The 22,500-nt window shown below is 42.7% G+C and overlaps 1 protein-coding gene across 2 annotated transcripts in view; it reads left to right on the top strand.

Moving 5' to 3' along the window:
• LOC143295686 (GDP-D-glucose phosphorylase 1-like) overlaps positions 1-12,950 on the top strand; it is a 28,490-nt gene extending 15,540 nt beyond the window's left edge. For both annotated transcript variants that reach the window (XM_076607304.1, XM_076607305.1), the window contains exons 9-12: positions 1,665-1,765; positions 3,670-3,815; positions 9,550-9,615; positions 11,990-12,950. In XM_076607304.1, coding sequence (XP_076463419.1) covers positions 1,665-1,765; positions 3,670-3,815; positions 9,550-9,615; positions 11,990-12,117 — 441 coding nt within the window. In that variant the 3' untranslated portion in view covers positions 12,118-12,950. The remainder of the gene's footprint in view (positions 1-1,664; positions 1,766-3,669; positions 3,816-9,549; positions 9,616-11,989) is intronic.
• Positions 12,951-22,500: the final 9,550 nt, after the last annotated feature.

Here is a 22,500-nt window from a genome sequence, read left to right on the forward strand (position 1 = left end):
ACGTGCATGTATTGCCTGGTGTAAATCGTAGGGTTCCTGGCATGATTGCTTTGTGTCCTGGAGTGTGGGTGGCTATGTATTGCCTGGTGTTAACCTTAGCTCTCTGCGGACGACAGAATGCGTGAGCATTCCTACATAAAATGTATTCGGTTTCGGACGACGGAATGGAATAGCATTTTCAAAAAATAACATCCATCACACGCTGTACACGTCATTTTGTGATTAGCCAAGCAGAGTGCACTATTCTGGGTCACTCCACAACCGAATGGTATGATTGGCCAGCCTGTCATGTGTGGCCTGTCTCGCACTCACGCTGACAAAGTCACTGACCGGTCATCTGCTTGCGTGCCAGCCTGTTAGCAAAGCGGGTTCTTCTCAAAATGTTTTGGAGCGAACAAGGCAGCGACAGCAACGTTTCAGCATTGCACTCAATGCTGATTAAAGCCAGTGACTGACATAGGTGTTGTGTGCATTCACTGATTGCAGCCAGTGACTGACATAGGTGTTGTGTGCATTCACTGATCACGGCTGCTCAGCCGAGCACAAAATCCGGCTCTTTAGTTGGCTGAGCAGCGTCTAGCGTCTTGGGTCAAAAATTTTTTAATGCCAGACTTTCCCACCGCACTCTGTACTGACCGGCACATTCGCCACGGTATTTCTGGCCCCGCGCGCCAAACTGGGACACTGCCTTCTTTGTTTCACTCGGCCCCACAGCCCCCGCCCCACTTTTCCCACGTCTTCACAGCATCCACACATTTCCTGCAGCGATTACAGAAAGTTGAATTATTGCTATTCCTGGTTGTATTATTGGAGTGCAGTTTGATTTGATTTACACAATTTCATTATTTTATCAACATCATCGTTTCATTTTTTTTTTTTTTACCTTAAAAATCTTCGTCTTTCTCATGGAATGAAGGGCGCGGCAGTGCCATAAGCCGACAGACACTCACCCCGCTCTCCATCCCCCTGCTGCTCACACTCACCATGCTACAGTGTGTTCATTTAAACGTTTGTTGTGCTGCCAAGAAAAATCGCACAACTCAAAAGGTAAGCTAATCTGCATGCAGGCATGCTATATGTTCTGTGTGTATTTACGATGTTATTGTGCTAAACGCCTGTTTTCTTAGAGAGGGATTTAAACTTAACGATTTTTGCGATCATGTTTCTGCTTATCCTTCTCTTCTCTTTCTTCATTTATGTTTCAGCCGTTGCCGCAGCAACCGCTATGTAAGAAAACATATTGTGTTTGGAGTCAATGGAAAGCTTATTTTGTGTTCTTTTTAGAAAACCACTTCTTTAGTCGTTATTTCCGATCCATCCGAGGAGATGATGCGCGAAAGAAACAAAGCAGATTTACCGCCGAACAAGCGTACAGCGAGTGCTACTGGCGCGGCCTGTTTGTCAGCCGCGTTTATTCATATCCATGCCCTACTTTCTGGGTTCACGAACTTTCGCAGGGCCAACTAAAGTGCCAGCACTGAACACCCGTGTGATTGCAGCCAGTGACTGACATAGGTGTGTGCATTCACTGATTGCAGCCATTGACTGACATAGGTGTTGTGTGCATTCTCTGATTGCAGCCAGTGACTGACATAGGTGTTGTGTTCATTCACTGATTGCAGCCAATGACTGACATAGGTGTTGTGTGCATTCACTGATTGCAGCCAGTGACTCACTTGCTGGACAGTCTGTACGAGATGACCACGATACCTGTACCGGGCTTTGCCTTTCAGCTGCATGGATCCGCAGTGTCGGACATCAGCAGGTAATAATGATTATCATGATTATAGCAATAATGATAGTAGTGACAATGATGATGATAACAATAGTCTTGATAATAATGATAGCAATATTGATAATGATAATAGTGATGATGATGATGATAAAATCAGGTATTTATATAGTGCTGACTTATGCAGAGACAAATCAAAGTTCTTGCACACCAGTCATTCACATGCATGCCCGGCTCTGATTCAGAAATCAATCCAAGAAGAGGTACAAAGATTTATCAAGGACTTTGGGGTGGTGGTGTCCTGTGAATGTTGAATGAGAACAGAGTACCACCAAACTGACTTGGCAGCAGTGCAGAGTCTCCTCTGGTGCGGGGCCTTCTGGTGGCCACTGCTGGACAAATCTGAGTATGGAATTCTCTATTGCAATCCCTTTTCTGATGCCTTAGGGTGTTTGTCATGCATCATATGTTTGCTGTATTTGTGATTGACTCACTTGTGTAAACAAAGTGAGTCTATGCTTTAACCTGGTGTTCGGTTGTCTGTGTGTGTGTGTGTGTGTGTGTGTGTGTGTGTCCGTGGTAAACTCTAACATTGACATTTTCTCTGCAAATACTTTGTCAGTTGACACCAAATTAGGCATGGAAATAGGAAAAATTCAGTTCTTTCCAGTCATCTTGTTTAAAACAATATTGCACCTCTGGGATGGGCACACACACACACAAAAATAATGAAGCCTAATTATATGCAAACTGCATTTACTGTTATATTTGTATTTTTTGTATTTTCTAAACTTGGCACATTGATCTGATATTCTGACCCAACAACAAGAGCAGTCATTATTATCATGTTTTGTTCAAACAGGAACTTCTTTTGCCAAGCATGGAAGTTTTATTTATTTTGCAAACGTTTTGGTGCAGTTAGTAAAAAAGGGAAATTACTCTGTAATTAATGCTAGGGGACTTAATTTGTTTTAAACTGATCTTTCTCATCTTAAACATTACATTTTAAAATTATACTCAATACATAAAATGCTTGTGTGTTTTACTCTCTTGAAGGCCTTGCCTCTCTTGTTTTCCATTTATTGTCCTCTGTGAAAGATCAGTACAAAAGTACTAAAGGTATAGTTAATACTTAAAAGGGAAAGGAATATAATTATTTATTTATTTATTATCTGGGTGTCTAATCAAAAGTCTTATTTGAAGATGGTACATTGAATAAGCAGCAACCATTTTTGTTTGTGTGTGTGCGTGCTCGTGCGCATGCTTGTGTATAATTCACATTCATTGTTATCTCAAATGGCACATCAAAATGATATTTCGCATGTAACTGTTGCCACCGTTCAAGTGAATGATCTCTTACCCACTTATGTCGTGTGTATGGTTTATTGTCAGATTGCCATTGTCATTGCTTTTTATTTTCCTCTCCTTTCTAATACTGAAACAATGTAGGTTGAAAAAGCTAAAATTAAATCTCAGGTATTAGAGTCTGATCTTCTTCTTCTTCTTCTTCTGCGTTCGTGGGCTGCAACTCCCACGTTCACTCGCATATACGCGAGTGGGCTTTTACGTGCATGACCGTTTTTAACCCGCCATGTAGGCAGCCATACTCCGCTTTCGGGGGTGTGCATGCTGGGTATGTTCTTGTTTCCATAACCCACCGAACACAGACATGGATTACAGGATTTTTAACATGCGTATCTGATCTTGTGCTTGCATATACACACGAAGGGGGTTCAGGCACTAGCAGGTCTGCACATATGTTGACCTGGGAGATCGTAAAAATCTCCACCCTTTACCCACCAGTCGCCGTCACCGCGATTCGAACCCGGGACCCTCAGATTGAAAGTCCCACACTTTAACCACTTGGCTATTGCGCCCGTCGAGAGTCTGATCAGTTTTAAGTAAGGAATGACATAACCATCTTGTTTTATTGACAGGAAAGTGCACAAAGTGTGCAACTACCTCCAGGAGGCAGACATCGCACACAATCTGTTCATTTGCCGTGGTGTTGTATTTGGAGAGGAGCGAAATTCTGCCAAGACAACTATCCGAGTTTTCATTTGGCCACGGCGGAAATTCATAGGTAGGAATTTGTCGGTATTTTGTGTTTTTTTTTTCTTTCTGTTTTTTTATATTTTTAATTCTTTTAAAGTAAATATGTATACGTTTATAATAATTTAATGTTTTTCACTGTTAACAGGTGTACTGATTTTTTGTTTTGTGTCATAAGTTGCATGATATTAGTTTTAAACCCATTTTGATGAAGGTGATTTTGTGTTGGTTTTGTTTTTGTTTTTGAATTAGTATAATTTATTTATGTATGCATGTGTTTTCAGTAGAAAGCTCATTTAATTTCCTTTCAGACCAAAAAAAAAAAAGAGAAAGGTTTGCATATTTCTGACAAAAAAAAAATATAGCCTGTAAAACTGTCTGTTAGTCTACACCCATTTTCAGAGGTCATGCAGTAGGAGTTATGGTTGTTTTTTTGTTTTGTTTTTGTTGTTGTTGTTTTTGACAAGGCAAAATTTATTTCAGTGCTTGATTGAATGAAACCATTTTTTTTTCTTGTACTTTGGGGTGTTTTTTTGTGGGTTTTATTAACATCACAAATAGCAAACACAAACGTACATGTTCATGTTTGAAAAATACAAAATTACAGCCATGTACAAATAAAAAACTTGAGCACACACACATAATCATAATATATACATATATACATACAAATGTATGTTAAAAAAAAAACAACAAAGCTGATAACACACACACACACACACACACACACACACAAAATGACAAGAGTAAAAAGAAGAAAAAACCCAAACAGCAACAAAAACTGACAGACACACAGATACAAACAATGAGTGCTCCTCAAAGGTTGTGGACTTATCAAAGTTGACATTTATTCTTCGGTTAATATGGTAAAAAAAATTATCTAGCTAAATAATTGAAAAAAACCCCAACCAAACAACAACAACAACAACAACAACAACACACACGCACACACACACACACACACACACACACACACACACACACACACACACACACACACACACACACACACACACACAAAACAAAAACAACAACAACAACAACAGCAACAACACCTGGGGTTATCCCTTCACAGAATATGCTGGGTAAGTAAGATTCCATCATAATCACTTTACAACAGAACAGCATCTTGATATCCAAAGGCTGCTCACTCTGGCCCTCCTGCAGCAGGAGTTGTGTTTTCCTGGTAGTGAACGGATTAAGGGCCTTTGGCCAGAATGTCATCAAACTTCACTTGTTGTTAGTGAAATATAGGAACAACTCCAAGGCGTGAAATTTAACAACAACTTGACAGTATCTGCAAGAGAAACAGGCCTTTCTTACTGGCCTTGGCTTAGTTTGGAGTTTCACCTTGGTACTAGAGTTGTTTATTTTTTGCAGGGTGAAGTGAGGGCACTGTCAGTAATAGCTGTTGAACAACATTTTCAACTTGATTGATCTGTGACAAACCCCAGCTTTTCCTGTGCCCAGGGTTTTGACATATAAGTGTAAATAATATAATATACTGCTGCAGCAGAAAACAAAGTTGTGTTTGTTTGTATGATAGGGAGTTTGAAAATGGGTTAAACATCAGATTTGGATGCTGTCTCCTTCAGCAAGCACAAGTGTGTGTGTGTGTGTGTGTGTGTGTGTGTGTGTGTGTGTGTGTGTGTGTGTTGGTTACCTTTTTTTGTTTTGTTTTCTAACATAGTATCATTCCACTGTCTCAGAGTTCTTGTCAGTCCAAGAATGCTATGTATCTGTAAATAAGTAATGCTGATCTCTTTTTCCATGTCATACACAGCTTATCTTCATAACCAAATGGAAGGTAATGTAAGGGCATTTCAGAGGCTGGCTTAAATATGCATTCTGCTGAATTATCTTGAGGGGCACTCAATGTCATGCTTTTTCCAGGTTTTTTTTGTTTGTTTGTTTTTTTTGACAGGTTTTCTTTGAAACCCCTGTCCTGTTCTTCCTGCTTTTCTACACAAAACAATTACCTCTTGCCCAATGTTTCTTTTCTTTTCTTTTTCTTCTTCTTCTGCGTTCCTGGGCTGCAGCTCCCACGTTCACTCGTATGTACACGAGTGGGCTTTTACGTGTATGACCGTTTTTACTCCGCCATGTAGGCAGCCATACTCCATTTTCGGGAGTGTGCATGCTGGGTATGTTCTTGTTTCCATAACCCACCGAACGCGGACATTGATTACAGGATCTTTAACGTGCGTATTTGATCTTCTGCTTGCGTATACACACGAAGGGGGTTCAGGCACTAGCAGGTCTGCACATATGTTGACCTGGGAGATCGGAAAAATCTCCACCCTTTACCCACCAGGTGCCGTTACCAAGATTCGAACCCAGGACCCTCAGATTGAAAGTCCAACGCTTTAACCACTCGGCTATTGCGCCCGTCATTTTGTTTCTTGTGAATCTGCAATGTTACATGTATATGTGCATGCATTTGTTTATTTACTGGCTATATACTCACCCTTTCTCTCTCTCTCTCTCTCTACTGCGGCAAAAACATCTGAACTCTGAAGGTCAGTCATATGTTCACTTGCTGAAGAATGGTTCTGTTTACAGTATTCGTAAACTCTGCGTTTGTATATTTAATGCCCTGAAGATATGACAGGAATTCTGTGACAACAATGATAAAAGTTAGAATTAATTTACTACGCACAAGAAGAACTTTTATTCTACAGGTTTAAGTTAGTATGTATTTTACAGTTTGTTGTCGCTGCGTGATCACTATATTGTGTACTTTTGATCTCTTTTTAGGGGCCAGAGGCCTGGAGATTTAAGTTTTTGTTCTTGTTCTGCTTATTTCCTTGTTCATAGACAAATCAAAGTGCTTTTGCACCAGTCATTCTCATGCACGCATAAATCCAAAACTGGAGAAACTGAAGACAAGGAAGAGGCAGGGAAGGGAGGGTGTTTTGGGAAGAGGTGGGTTTTAAGGCCAGACTTGAAAGAGCTGAGTGTGGAGACTTGACGAAGCGAAAGAGGAAGTTCATTCCAATTGCAAGGTCCAGAGACAGAGAAAGAACGGCGGCCAAGAGCTGAACAATGCAGTCAGGAAACTGGATGACGGGTCTCCCAGAAAGGATGGCATTATGAATGAATTGATCAAGAACTCGGGCGGCTGTATAGAGCAGAAACTTGTGGGTGTCTGTGATCAGTCCTGGGACACCAGAGAATTTCCTCCAGCACGAAAGGAGGCCATCCTTACTCCAGTCGTGAAGAAAGGGAAAGTCTGAAACTCCGGGAATTTCTACGACTGTTTCCCCTTTCCTTCATATCCCTATCCCTGTCCCTAAAACCCTTACCTTCACCTTGTCCCTAAACCCTTACCTTCACCTATACCTTCACCTTGTCCCTAAACCCTACCTTCACCTATACCTTCACCCTATCCCTAAACCCTTATTTCACCTATACCTTCACCCTATCCCTAAACCCTTATTTCACCTATACCTTCACCCTATCCCTAAACCCTTATTTCACCTATACCTTCACCCTGTCCCTAAACCCTTCCTTCACCTATACCTTCACCCTGTCCCTAAACCCTACCTTCACCTATACCTTCACCTTGTCCCTAAACCCTTACCTTCACCTATACCTTCACCCTGTCCCTAAACCCTTCCTTCACCTATACCTTCACCTATACCTTCACCCTATCCCTAAACCCTACCTTCACCTATACCTTCACCCTGTCCCTAAACCCTTACCTTCACCTATACCTTCACCCTGTCCCTAAACCCTTCCTTCACCTATACCTTCACCCTGTCCCTAAACCCTTATTTCACCTATACCTTCACCCTGTCCCTAAACCCTTACCTTCACCTATACCTTCACCCTATCCCTAAACCCTTCCTTCACCTATACCTTCACCCTGTCCCTAAACCCTTCCTTCACCTATACCTTCACCCTGTCCCTAAACCCTACCTTCACCTATACCTTCACCCTGTCCCTAAACCCTTACCTTCACCTATACCTTCACCCTGTCTCTAAACCCTACCTTCACCTATACCTTCACCCTGTCTCTAAACCCTTACCTTCACCTATACCTTCACCCTATCCCTAAACCCTTACCTTCACCTATACCTTCACCCTATCCCTAAACCCTTACCTTCACCTATACCTTCACCCTGTCCCTAAACCCTACCTTCACCTATACCTTCACCTTGTCCCTAAACCCTTATTTCACCTATACCTTCACCCTGTCTCTAAACCCTTCCTTCACCTATACCTTCACCTTGTCCCTAAACCCTTCCTTCACCTATACCTTCACCCTGTCTCTAAACCCTTCCTTCACCTATACCTTCACCGTGTCCCTAAACCCTACCTTCACCTATACCTTCACCCTATCCCTAAACCCTTACCTTCACCTATACCTTCACCCTGTCTCTAAACCCTACCTTCACCTATACCTTCACCCTGTCTCTAAACCCTTACCTTCACCTATACCTTCACCCTATCCCTAAACCCTTACCTTCACCTATACCTTCACCCTATCCCTAAACCCTTACCTTCACCTATACCTTCACCCTGTCCCTAAACCCTTACCTTCACCTATACCTTCACCCTGTCCCTAAACCCTACCTTCACCTATACCTTCACCTTGTCCCTAAACCCTTATTTCACCTATACCTTCACCCTGTCTCTAAACCCTTCCTTCACCTATACCTTCACCTTGTCCCTAAACCCTTATTTCACCTATACCTTCACCCTGTCCCTAAACCCTACCTTCACCTATACCTTCACCTTGTCCCTAAACCCTTATTTCACCTATACCTTCACCCTATCTCTAAACCCTACCTTCACCTATACCTTCACCTTGTCCCTAAACCCTTACCTTCACCTATACCTTCACCCTGTCCCTAAACCCTTATTTCACCTATACCTTCACCCTATCTCTAAACCCTTGATAGTTGACTTCATCAAGTTTCTGTGCCTTATACATATTATTAGTAGTAGTAGTTCTTTTTTTTCTTCTTTAAAAAAAAAAGAAGTATTTATCTATTATTTATTCACCCTTTTTTTTCTTTTCTTTTTTTTCTCTAGGCCTGACTAAGCGCATTGGGTTACGCTGCTGGTCAGGCATCTGCTTGGCAGATGTGTTGTAGTGTATATGGATTTGTCTGAACGCAGTGACGCCTCCTTCAGCTACTGAAACTGAAACTGAAAACTAAACCCTTACCCTGTCCTTAAACCCTTACACACACACACACACACACACACACACACACATGCGTGCATGCATGTTGCAAAACAAGATGGTACATACAGTTTACAAAACTAGATGTCGCAGATTGCAAAACAAGATGGTACAGTTTTCAAAACTAGATGTCTTAGGCTGCAAAATAAGATGGTACAGTTTACAAAACTAGATGTCGCAGGTTGCAAAACAAGATGGTACAGTTTACAAAACTAGATGTCACAGATTGCAAAACGATATGTTACAGGTAATGGTTGTAAAACTAGTTGTGTGTGTGTGTGTGTGCATGTGTCCTCATAGACTGTATGTGCATGCCCATATTTGTGTGCACGCACATGTGTGTGTTTGTGTGTGCGTGTGTTCTCAAAGACTTTGTGTGCATACCCGTGTGTGTGTGTGTGTGTGTGTGTGTGTGTGTGTGTGTGTGTGTGTGTGCGTGCGCGCGCGCGCACATGTTTGTGTGCATTCTCATAGACTGACAAAAGCTGTGCAGTTCTCAGCCATTGCTGTGGCTTGTGGCATGGTGCCAGACCAGGAAGGTCACCTGCTTGAAGCGTCAGGTGTGTTGCAGGTACCAAGTCTGCTGAGGAGTTCAATGTTGCCAGCATAGAGTTGGGAGGTCACCTGCCCATCAGAGGTTGGTTCCCTGTCCTCTCTCTGTCTCCATGGTCCTCTCTTCTCTCTCTCTGTCTCCATGGTCCCCTCTCCTCTCTCTGTCTCCATGGTCCCCTGTCTTCTCTCTGTCTCCATGGTCCTCTCTTCTCTCTCTGTGTCTCCATGGTCCCCTCTTCTCTCTCTGTGTCTCCATGGTCCCCTCCTTTTCTCTCTTTGTCTTCATGGTCCTCTCTTCTCTCTCTGTCTCCATTGTCCTCTCTTTTCTCTCTCTTCATGGTCCCCTCTCCTCTCTCTGTCTTCATGGTCCCCTCTCCTCTCTCTCTCTGTCTTAATGGTCCTCTCTTATCCCTCTGTCTCCATGGTCCCCTGTCCTCTCTCTGTCTCCATGGTCCCCTCTCTGTCTCCATGGGCCCCCCTCTCTCTCTCTGTCTTAATGGTCCTCTATTCTCTCTCTGTCTCCGTGGTCCTCTCTCCTCTCTCTGTCTCCATGGTCCTCTCTTCTCTCTCTGTCTTCATGACCCCCTCTCTCCTCTCTCTGTCTCCATGGTCCCCTCCTCTCTTTCTGTCTCCATGGCCCTCTCTTCTCTCTCTCTGTCTCCATGGTCCCCTCTCCTCTCTCTGTCTCCATGGTCCCCTCTCCTCTCTCTGTCTCCATGGCCCTCTCTTCTCTCTCTCTGTCTCCATGGTCCCCTCTCCTCTCTCTGTCTCCATGGTCCCCTCTCCTCTCTGTGTCTCCATGGTCCTCTCTTCTCTCTCTCTGTCTCCATGGTCCCCTCTCCTCTCTCTGTCTCCATGGTCCCCTCTCCTCTCTCTGTCTCCATGGCCCTCTCTTCTCTCTCTCTCTCTGTCTCCATGGTCCCCTCCTCTTCTCACCCTGTCTTCATGGTCCTCTCTTCTCTCTGTGTCTCCATGGTCCTCTCTTCTCTCTCTGTCTTCATGGTCCTCTCTTCTCTCTCTGTCTCCATGGTCCTCTCTTCTCTCTCTGTCTCCATGGTCCCCCTCCTCTTCTCTCTCTCTGTCTCCATGGTCCCCTCTCCTCTCTCTGTCTCCATGGTCCTCTCTCCTCTCTCTCTCTGTCTTCATGGTCCCCTCCTCTTCTCTCTCTGTCTCCATGGTCCCCTCTCTTCTCTCTCTGTCTCCATGGTCCTCTCTCTTCTCTCTCTCTCTCTCTGTGTCTCCATGGTCCTCTCTTCTCTCTCTGTCTCCATGGTCCCCTCCTCTTCTCTCTCTGTCTCCATGGTCCCCCTCCTCTTCTCTCTCTCTGTCTCCGTGGTCCTCTCTTCTCTCTCTGTCTCCATGGTCCCCTCTCCTCTCTCTGTCTCCATGGTTCTCTCCTCTCTCTGTCTTCATGGTCCCCTCTCCTCTCTGTCTCCATGGTCCTCTCTTCTCTCTCTGTCTCCATGGTCCCCTCCTCTTCTCTCTCTGTCTCCATGGTCCCCTCTCCTCTCTCTGTCTCCATGGTTCTCTCCTCTCTCTGTCTTCATGGTCCTCTCTCCTCTCTCTCTCTGTCTCCATGGTCCCCTCCTCTTCTCTCTCTGTCTCCATGGTCCCCTCTCCTCTCTCTGTCTCCATGGTTCTCTCCTCTCTCTGTCTTCATGGTCCCCTCTCCTCTCTCTCTCTGTCTCCATGGTCCCCCTCCTCTTCTCTCTCTCTGTCTCCATGGTCCTCTCTTCTCTCTCTGTCTTCATGGTCCCCTCCCCTTCTCTCTCTCTGTCTCCATGGTCCTCTCTTCTCTCTCTGTCTTCATGGTCCCCTCCCCTTCTCTCTCTCTGTCTCCATGGTCCTCTCTTCTCTCTCTCTGTCTCCATGGTCCCCTCTTCTCTCTCTCTGTCTGCATGGTCCCCTCTACCCAGTTAGGCAGCCTGTTGTGCAAATGACCCCGTGTTTGTTAGAGCGTGGTCTCTGACCGAGGAAACTGTGTTATATAGCTATCCCCATCATTCATTCACATTTGGAAGTGGGGATTTGAGTCTGTGAAAGACACACACTCAGTCAAGGTACAGTGATAACCATCTATTGTCTTTTCTTTTTATGAGCTCATTGGTCATGGTAAGGGCATCGTATAGTATGTGTGGTAGGTGGTTTGTCATTACATTGTGTTTGCATGTGTGTATCTATGCTTGTGTGTGAGTATATGTGTATCTGTGTATGTGTGTGAGTGTGAGTGTGTGTGTGTGTGTGTGTAAGAGTATCGTAGTATAAGTAGGAGTGGATTTGTCAATACATTGTATGTGCATGTGTGTGTGTGTGCATTGTGTGTGAGTGTATGTGTATCTGTGTATGTGTTTGATTGTGTATGTGTGCACGTGTGTATCAGTGTATGTTTATGTGTGTGTGTGTGTGATTGTGTGCATGTACATGTACGTACACATGCATGACTGCGTGTTGACGTGCAGAGAAGGACGGCTACCACAGTCTGACGGAGGAAGCAGTGGATGACATCATCGCTGACTCACAGCTGCCGGTGGAGCACTACCAGCAGATCAAGAAAGACGTGATGGCACTCTTCACCCCATCTCTATAACGTGAGCTGCCTTAGTTCCTTCACCAGCAACGTCAACACCTTAGCCGTTCACCAGCAGATATTGTCTCCGTCACTACAACGTCAACACCTCAGTCCCTTCACCAGAAGATATTGTCTCCGTCACTACAACGTCAACACCTTAGTCCCTTCACAGGCAGATATTGTCTCCGTCACTACAACGTCAACACCTTAGTCCCTTCACCAGTAGATATTGTCTCCGTCACTACAATGTCAACACCTTAGTCCCTTCACCAGTACATATTGTCTCCGTCACTACAATGTCAACACCTCAGTCCCTTCACCAGTAGATATTGTCTCCGTCACTACAACGTCAACACCTTAGTCCCTTCACCAGTACATATTGTCTCCGTCACTACAACGTCAACACCTTAGTCCCTTCACCAGAAGATATTGTCTCCGTCACTACAACGTCAACACCTTAGTCCCTTCACCAGTAGATATTGTCACTACAACGTCAACACCTTAGCCCCTTCACAGGCAGATATTGTCTCTGTTACTACAATGTCAACACCTTAGTCCCTTCACAGGCAGATATTGTCTCCGTCACTACAACGTCAACACCTTAGTCCCTTCACAGGCAGATACTGTCTCTGTAACTACAACATCAACACCTTATTCCCTTCACCAGAAGATATTGTCTCCGTCACTACAACGTCAACACCTCAGTCCCTTCACCAGTAGATATTGTCTCCGTCACTACAACGTCAACACCTCAGTCCCTTCACCAGAAGATATTGTCTCCGTCACTACAACGTCAACACCTCAGTCCCTTCACCAGTAGATATTGTCTCCATCACTACAACGTCAACACCATCAGTCCCTTCACCAGAAGATATTGTCTCCGTCACTACAACGTCAACACATCAGTCCCTTCACCAGTAGATATTGTCACTACAACGTCAACACCTTAGTCCCTTCACCAGTAGATATTGTCTCCGTCACTACAGTGTCAACACCTTAGTCCCTTCACGGGCAGATATTGTCTCTGTAACTACGTCAACACCTTATTCCCTTCTCCAGCAGATATTGTCTCCGTCAATACAATGTCAACACCTTAGTCTCTTCACAGGCAGATATTGTCTCTGTCACTACAACGTCAACACCTTAGTCCCTACACCAGAAGATATTGTCTCCATCACTACTAAATCAACACCATAGTCCCTTCACCAGTAGATAAAAACTTGATAGCACTATTCTCTCTGTCACTACAATGTCAACACCTTAGTCCCTTCGCTAGTAGATAAAGACATGATAGCACTATTCTCTCCGTCACTACAATGTCAACACCATTAGTTCCTTCACCAGTAGATAAAGACATGATAACACTATTCTCTCCGTCACTACAACGTCAACACCTTAGTCCCTTCACCAGTAGATACAGACATGATAGCACTATTCTCTCCGTCACTACAACGTCAACACCTTAGTCCCTTCACCAGTAGATACAGACATGATAGCACTATTCTCTCCGTCACCACAACGTCAACACCATTAGTTCCTTCACCCACATTCCCCAAACTGTTCTTTATTAAAGTTAGCTAGTTATATGTTAAATAGTCCAGTTGGTTGTTTATTGTAGGCCCCCACATGAACCTCTTTTCAAAAAAATAATCTACAGAGGTAGTGCATACAATATTTGATTTTTTTTTTTTTTGGTCCTAGTCCCGTTTCCCCCGTCCCGCCTCTCACACACACCCTTCCAGTATTATGTTTTTTCTTTCTCCAATCACTGACACTCACCATCTCCATTTTAGATTTTGTACTCTATCTTTTCCACATTCTGTTCTCTCTCTTTCTCTCTCTGTCTGTCTGTCTCTCTTTCTCTCTCCCTCTTTCTCTTCCTTTCTTTGTCCCCTCCCCCTTGCCCCTCCCCTACCCTCCCTCCCACCTCAATCGCCCTCCCCCCCCCCCCCCCCTGCCCCCTTTTTCATTCAAATATACAGAAATGTCGATTTCTAATTAATACTAACAAGCATCATTATGACAGGAATGATAATAATCCAAATGATAATAATAATAATAATAATATCATTTATTTTCAGTCTAATATCATCATTTTAGATGAACAGACTATAAATAAATAAACGAACGACCCCACATTCCACCCGGTCCACCTCCTGTCTAGGTGTCTGTGTGATGATGATGATTCCTACATTCCTCATCCAGGCCGTGGAACGATCTCATAGTGGTCTGACGTGTGGGAAATGCGTCAAGGTGATAACCGGTCCAAAACTGTTTTTGTCTTTTTACTGTGGGGTGTTTGTCTTTTTACTGCGGGAGGAATAATTCAAAGGTTCTGAAGGTTCAGCAATTGTCTGACTGTTTGTGAGGGAGATCCGACTGTGAGGGTGCACAGTGTAGTGTGCAGTGTGTCAGACGCTTTTGTGTGTGTGTGTGTGTGTGTGTGTGTGCGTGTGTGTGTGTGTGTGTGTGTGTGTGCGTGTGCGTGTGTGTGTGTGTGTGTGTGCGCGTGTGTGCGTGTGCGTGTGTGTGTGTGTGTGTGTTTTCAGGGAGATATTGTATAGTGTTATCAGAACCTTTTTGGAGGGAAACCTTTAAAGGTTCCAATGGTCTGTGAATTCTCACATTTGTCTTATCTGAGGGATATGTGATGTAACGGTTGTCAAAACTGAAACTGTTGTTGAAGCAATGTTGGTTAAAAGGTTGCACAGTTCTTTTTTTTTCTGACCTTTTGAGGGAACCAAAATCAAGGTGAATTTGATTATGTAATGCGTCATTTTTCTGGGTGATATACATAGGAAAGGTTGTGAATTTGGCTTTTTCATAGTCCTGCCTGGACGTGCTTACTTTGTGCTTTGAAGTGGATTGTTTAAACTTTTGTCATCAGTATTCACTATTGCCTGTGGAGAGAGACGGGCACAATAGCCGAGTGGTTAAATTGTTGGACTTTCGATCTGAGGGTCCTGGGTTCGAATCTCGGTAACGGCGCTTGGTGGGTGAAGGGTGGAGATTTTTCCAGTCTCCCAGGTCAACACATGTGCAGACCTGCTAGTGCTTGAACCCCCTTCGTGTGTATACACAAGCAGAAGATCAAATACACACGTTAAAGATCCTGTAATCCATGCCAGCGTTCGGTGGGTTATGGAAACAAGAACATACCCATCATGCACATCCCCGAAAACGGAGTATGGCTGCCTACGTGGCGGGGTAAAAACAGTCATGACGTAAAAGCCCGCTCGTGTACATAAGAGTGAATGTGGGAGTTGCAGCCCACGAACGAAGAAGAAGAAGAAGAAGAAGAAGAAGTTGTGTTGGGTATTGTTTCCCTGTGTGTGTGTGTGTGCACGCGGGTAGTGAACAAGAAAGAACAAGAACAAAATTTTATTCCATAGGCCTCCGGCCCCTAGAAACAAAAAGAACAATGTAGAATGCCTATCAAGGAAAAACGAAAACATGAACAAGCCATGCATGCAAGAAAGTGGAATTTCCTAAACCTACAGATTTTCATTCAGTTATTTTCACAACCGACAGCCAGTACAGAGGGCATTACTTATCTACATTACCTACGAAATTGTTTCGAATTTTCAATGCATAAAAGATATAAATTCCTAGGTTCCTAGTTTTAAGCATGCTGTCACATTTTAGCAGTTGTGGAAGAGATTGTATGCTACAATAGTCCAGGTATTTATCTCTAATTTCGGAATACAAAGGACAAACACAAATTACATGTACCTCATCTTCCGTGACTGCACATAAGCTGCAAAGTTTATCCTGATTATTGTTGAAAAATGATTTCAAAGTAGCTCCTTTAAGAGGTAATAGACGGGCGCAATAGCCAAATGGTTAAAGCGTTGGACTTTCAATCTGAGGGTCCCAGGTTCGAATCACGGTGACGGCGCCTGGTGGGTAAAGGGTGGAGATTTTTACGATCTCCCAGGTCAACATATGTGCAGACCTGCTAGTGCCTGAACCCCCTTCGTGTGTATATGCAAGCAGAAGATCAAATACGCACGTTAAAGATCCTGTAATCCATGTCAGCGTTCGGTGGGTTATGGAAACAAGAATATACCCAGCATGCACACCCCCGAAAACGGAGTATGGCTGCTTACATGGCGGGGTAAATAAATGAAAAAGAACCGGTCATACACGTAAAAAAATGTTACATGTCTGTCTGAGGGTGTATGTGTGTGCGTCTGAAATCTGATTGAATGACACAGGAAACGAATGATGAGCGCCCAGTGGCAGCCGTCAGTCGGCTCTACCCAGGTAGGCAGCCTGTGGTGCAAATGTCCCCGTGTATGTAAAGCGCTTAGAGTTTGGTCTCTGACCGAGGATAGGCGCTTTGTAAGTATCCACATCAATCAATCAATCAAAAGCCTAGTTTCTGTGATTAAAGTATCGATGGAAATGATAGTTGTTGGTATGTGATGAAGTTACTGATGAAGCATAATATATTTTGTGTCATGTATGTGTATAACATAATTGTGTGTGTATTTGTATATACAATGAAAATCCAGGGACCTATTTGACCATGGTGTATATTGTTTTATTGTGGTTTTTTTTGTTTGTTTTTGTTTTGCATTAGGTTTCTTTAAGATTCAAAATCTCACAAGGCGGTTTATTGCAACACAGATTTCAATTAGTCACTGACAAGAACCAATCAAGCATAAACAATGGATTTTGTACTCTTCTTCAACGCTGTTACAGTTTCAGTTTCTTAAGAAGGTTTAACCGCGTTTGGACAAACCCATATGCGCTACACCACATCTTCCGGGGCAGAGGCCTGACAACAGCAAGGGGGTGGTGGTGTTCATGTGATATTACATCCAATATCAGTGCAGGTACAGGTGTATACATAATTTGTCTGCAATGCATGTGTGCAGAAAAATCTGTTGTGATGAAAAGAAATACAAAATACAAATAGTTTACCTCATGATGTCTTGATGCTGTATTGGGATTCAGGGTGTGTGTTGTTGGTGATTCAAATTTTGCTGTCAGCATTTAACGATTATAATATTAATGATAATAATGCAGTTTTGTGAAACACATCTCCCACACATAGCATTTCCTAAAAAAAAGTAAAACCCACGTAAACGTACATCAGGTATGAAATACTGTGTACAAACAAGCGTTTGCACTCACAAAAAACATATTTGTTTCTACAGTTAACATTATACATTCTTTTGACTCTGTTGCAAAAATTGAGAATTTTCAAATTTTTTTTTTTTTAAATTTTAATTTCCTAATGCAATATATGAAAAAAAATTCAAGCTTAGTTTTAATTCTCATTTCTGTATTTATTTGTATTTCTATATTTCTTTTTATCACGACAGATTTCTCTGTGTGAAATTCGGGCTGCTCTCCCAAGGGAGAGTGCGTCGCTACACTACAGCGCCACCCATTTTTTTGTAATTTTTCCTGCATGCAGTTTTTTTTGTTTTTCATATCGAAGTGGATTTTTCTTCAGAATTTTGCCAGGAACAACCCTTTTGCTGCCATGGGTTCTTTTACGTGCGCTAAGTGCATGCTGCACATGGGGCCTCTGTTTATCATCTCATCCGATTGACTAGCGTCCAGACCACCACTCAAGGTCTAGTGGAGGGGGAGAAAATATCGGCGGCTGAGCTGTGATTCGAACCAGCGCGCTCAGATTCTCTCACTTCCCAGGCGGACGCGTTACCTCTAGGCCATCACTCCACATTTGATCATGATCTCAAAACGGAAGCAATCCCCAAGGTGTTTGAAGCGTGTGTGTGTGTGTGTGTGTGTGTGTGTGTGTGCAGTGTGCACATGTATGTATGATTTGTAGTAGGTCCTTAATGTGAAGTGTAGCTGACTACATTGAATTGCTAAATGAACTCACCGTCATGGCAGAGTGGTTAGCATCATGGACTGATGACTGGAAGGGCGGGCATAGGTTTGAACCTCATCCAAGGCACATTGTTATCAGGTTTAAAAAAAAAAAAATTATTTGTCCTTTGTTGGCTTCTACCCAGGCTGAGTCAGCTACAGGCTTTAACCCTTTCACCGCCAGTCAGTTTAGAGTACAGAATTCACTTGCGGTATAAACACAGAAAAGACAGTGGCTAAGAATAGCTGGGGATTCCCTCTGCGATGTGTAGAAAATATGGCCTATCCTACCACCAAACATTGAGAGCAGTAGGTTCATGGATGACAGACCAGTGAATGGTCACCTTTCAGTGACACGGATCCTCTTTACCACGCCTGTGCATAAATGGGAGCTTGGCGGTGAAAGGGTTAAAGTGAAGGCTGGGACCACATTCGAATGTCATCCATTTCATAGATGTATATGTCTTTGAGATTGTTGCTTCAGTTCCCTGAGCAAGGCTTCAGCCCCCCCCCCCCCCCCGACCTCCGCCCCCCACCTATCTTCCTGCCCTGCTTGGTGTCATGGTATGTCCTGAAAGGAAGTTTCAATTATAGCTGTCATGCAGTCTCAGACCAATGATATGGGTCTTCAGAATAGTGGTATCATTCTCATTTTCAGCTATCACCAGGGAAGAAAAAAAAAAAAAAAAAAAAAAAAAAAAAAGTCCTGTGTTCTGGGTCCTTATATTTCGCCGTGCTCTCATAGTGACCTGGGATAGAATCTCTGGTTGTTTCAAATGTATTGTGTTGTGTTGTGTTGTATTGTACTGCACTGTATTGTATAACTCGTTTCTCACAACAGATTTCTCTTTGAAATTTGAGCTGCTCTCTGCAGGGAGAGCAAAATGAATTATCCCTGCAGGCTGTTGACATTTGGACAGCATCAGATTGATGAATTATCCATGCAGACTGTTGGCATTTGGACAGCATCAAAATGATGAATTATCCATGGAGACTGTTGGCATTTGGACAGTAGCAAAATGATGAATTATCCATGCAGGCTGTTGACATTTGGACAGCATCAAAATGATGAATTATCCATGCAGACTGTATCATTTGGACAGCATCAAAATGATGAATTATCCATGCAGACTGTTGGCATTTGGACAGCATCAAAATGATGAATTATCCATGCAGACTGTATCATTTGGACAGCAGCAAAATGATGAATTATCCATGCAGGCTGTTGGCATTTGGACAGCATCAAAATGATGAATTATCCATGCAGACTGTTGGCATTTGGACAGCATCAAAATGATGAATTATCCCTGCAGACTGTTGGCATTTGGACAGCATCAAAATGATGAATTATCCATGCAGACTGTTGGCATTTGGACAGCAGCAAAATGATGAATTATCCATGCAGACTGTTGGCATTTGGACAGCAGCAAAATGATGAATTATCCATGCAGGCTGTTGGCATTTGGACAGCATCAAAATGATGAATTATCCATGCAGGCTGTTGGCATTTGGACAGCAGCAAAATGATGAATTATCCATGCAGACTGTATCATTTGGACAGCATCAAAATAATGAATTATCCATGCAGACTGTTGCCATTTGGACAGCATCAAAATGATGAATTATCCATGCAGACTGTATCATTTGGACAGCATCAAAATGATGAATTATCCATGCAGGCTGTTGGCATTTGGACAGCATCAAAATGATGAATTATCCATGCAGACTGTTGACATTTGGACAGCAGCAAAATGATGAATTATCCATGCAGGCTGTTGGCATTTGGACAGCATCAAAATGATGAATTATCCATGCAGACTGTATCATTTGGACAGCATCAAAATGATGAATTATCCATGCAGACTGTTGGCATTTGGACAGCATCAAAATGATGAATTATCCATGCAGACTGTTGACATTTGGACAGCATCAAAATGATGAATTATCCATGCAGACTGTATCATTTGGACAGCATCAAAATGATGAATTATCCATGCAGACTGTTGACATTTGGACAGCAGCAAAATGATGAATTATCCGTGCAGGCTGTTGATATTTGGACAGCATCAAAATGATGAATTATCCATGCAGGCTGTTGGCATTTGGACAGCATCAAAATGATGAATTATCCATGCAGGCTGTTGGCATTTGGACAGCATCAAAATGATGAATTATCCATGCAGGCTGTTGACATTTGGACAGCAGCAAAATGATGAATTATCCATGCAGACTGTTGGCATTTGGACAGCAGCAAAATGATGAATTATCCATGCAGACTGTATCATTTGGACAGCATCAAAATGATGAATTATCCATGCAGACTGTTGGCATTTGGACAGCATCAAAATGATGAATTATCCATGCAGACTGTTGACATTTGGACAGCAGCAAAATGATGAATTATCCCTGCAGACTGTATCATTTGGACAGCAGCAAAATGATGAATTATCCATGCAGACTGTTGACATTTGGACAGCAGCAAAATGATGAATTATCCATGCAGGCTGTTGACATTTGGACAGCAGCAAAATGATGAATTATCCATGCAGGCTGTTGGCATTTGGACAGCATCAAAATGATGAATTATCCATGCAGGCTGTTGGCATTTGGACAGCAGCAAAATGATGAATTATCCATGCAGGCTGTTGGCATTTGGACAGCATCAAAATGATGAATTATCCATGCAGACTGTTGGCATTTGGACAGCAGCAAAATGAGTCCCTTTGTGGCTCTGTGAAAGACCAGTGGGAGGGAGAAGATTTGTTTGAAAATAATATATATATATTATTGGGGGGTAGTGGGGTTCAGTTTGAGCAGCTTGGGAGTAAAAATATAGTATATAACGACATTTCAGATTTTGATTGCATGTTACCTGTCATAATTGTTGCGTATTCTATTGTGATATTTAACATGTTCTGTCTGGGGAAATTGGAAACAAGACAATGGTTTTCTTCAGTTTTGTTGTTGTGTAATATTTTATTTCAGATTGTAGCATTTCCTTTGGTCACTTTTTTTTTCTTATATAATATTTATGAATTGTGAAATATGCATTTCAACATTCCTGGCATTAAAAAACAAGAGTTGAAGTTTTATGTTTGTTATGTTTTTCTATTGTAAGTGTGTGTGTTTTGAATCTTGTTTATGGTGCTTGGTGGGTAAAGGATGGAATTTTTTTTCTGATCGCCCAGATCGACATATGTGCAGACCTGCTTGTACCTGAAACCCACTTTGTGTATAACACGCACGCAGAAAATCAAATGCATGTGAAAGATCCTGTAATCCATGTCAGCGTTCGGTGGGTTATGGAAACGGGAACATACCCAGCATGCACACCCCTGAAAACGGAGCATGGCTGCCTAAATAGCACAGTAAATAAACAAAACAGTAAATAATATACGTAAGATGTTACGTGACTGTCTGAGCGTGTACGTATGCTGCCTGAAATCTTATTGAATGATAAAGGAAATGAATGATGAGTGCCCAATGGCAGCCGTCAGTCAGCTATACCAAGTTAGACAACCTGTTGTGCAAACGACCCTGTGTTTGTAAACCGCTTAGAGCTTGGGTCTCCGACGGAGAATAGGCGCTATAAAAGTATCCATATCATTCATTCACTTAACACTTTCAAGTCTGACCTTAAAACCTTTCCAAAATAGCCACCAACTCCACCCCCACCCCCTCCCGCCCCCTTCCACTATCTCATCCCAGTCTACAGTTTCATGAGTGTTCTGTTGACACGTATTTATATTTAACTTCATTCACTCGTAAACAGAGTTATGAGTGTTCTGTTGACACGTACTTATATTTAACTTCCGTCGCTCTTAATCAGAGTTATGTGTGTTCTGTTGACACGTACTTATATTTAACTTCCGTCGCTCTTAATCAGAGTTATGTGTGTTCTGTTGACACGTATTCATATTTAACTTCCGTCGTTCTTAATCAGAGTTATGTGTGTTCTGTTGACACGTATTTATATTTAACTTCCGTCAGTCACTCTTAATCAGAGTTATGTGTGTTCTGTTGACACGTATTCATATTTAACTTCCGTCGTTCTTAATCAGAGTTATGTGTGTTCTGTTGACACGTATTCATATTTAACTTCCGTCGCTCTTAATCAGAGTTATGTGTGTTCTGTTGACACGTATTTATATTTAACTTCCGTCGCTCTTAATCAGAGTTATATGTGTTCTTTTGACACGTATTCATATTTAACTTCCGTCGCTCTTAATCAGAGTTATGTGTGTTCTGTTGACACGTACTTATATTTAACTTCCGTCGCTCTTAATCAGAGTTATGACTGCGTGTGAATGGCTGGTGTGTATTCGCTTTGATTTGTCTCAGCACAAGATTCAGTATTGTATTTTTTTTTTCTCTTTTTTTTTTCTTCAGTATTGTGCACTAAAGTAGTAGTTAGCATATCACACAATGCAGCAGTGAATTGTGTAACCCTTGCGCTGTGTCTTTGTCTCTGGACACCACAAACTACATTTCACTGCCTCGGCTCGACGGGTGCCATAGCCGAGTGGTTAAAGCGTTGGACTGTCAATCTGA

This window comes from Babylonia areolata, chromosome 21 (assembly GCF_041734735.1).
Source record: "Babylonia areolata isolate BAREFJ2019XMU chromosome 21, ASM4173473v1, whole genome shotgun sequence".
NCBI classification, from domain to species: Eukaryota; Metazoa; Mollusca; class Gastropoda; order Neogastropoda; family Buccinidae; genus Babylonia; species Babylonia areolata.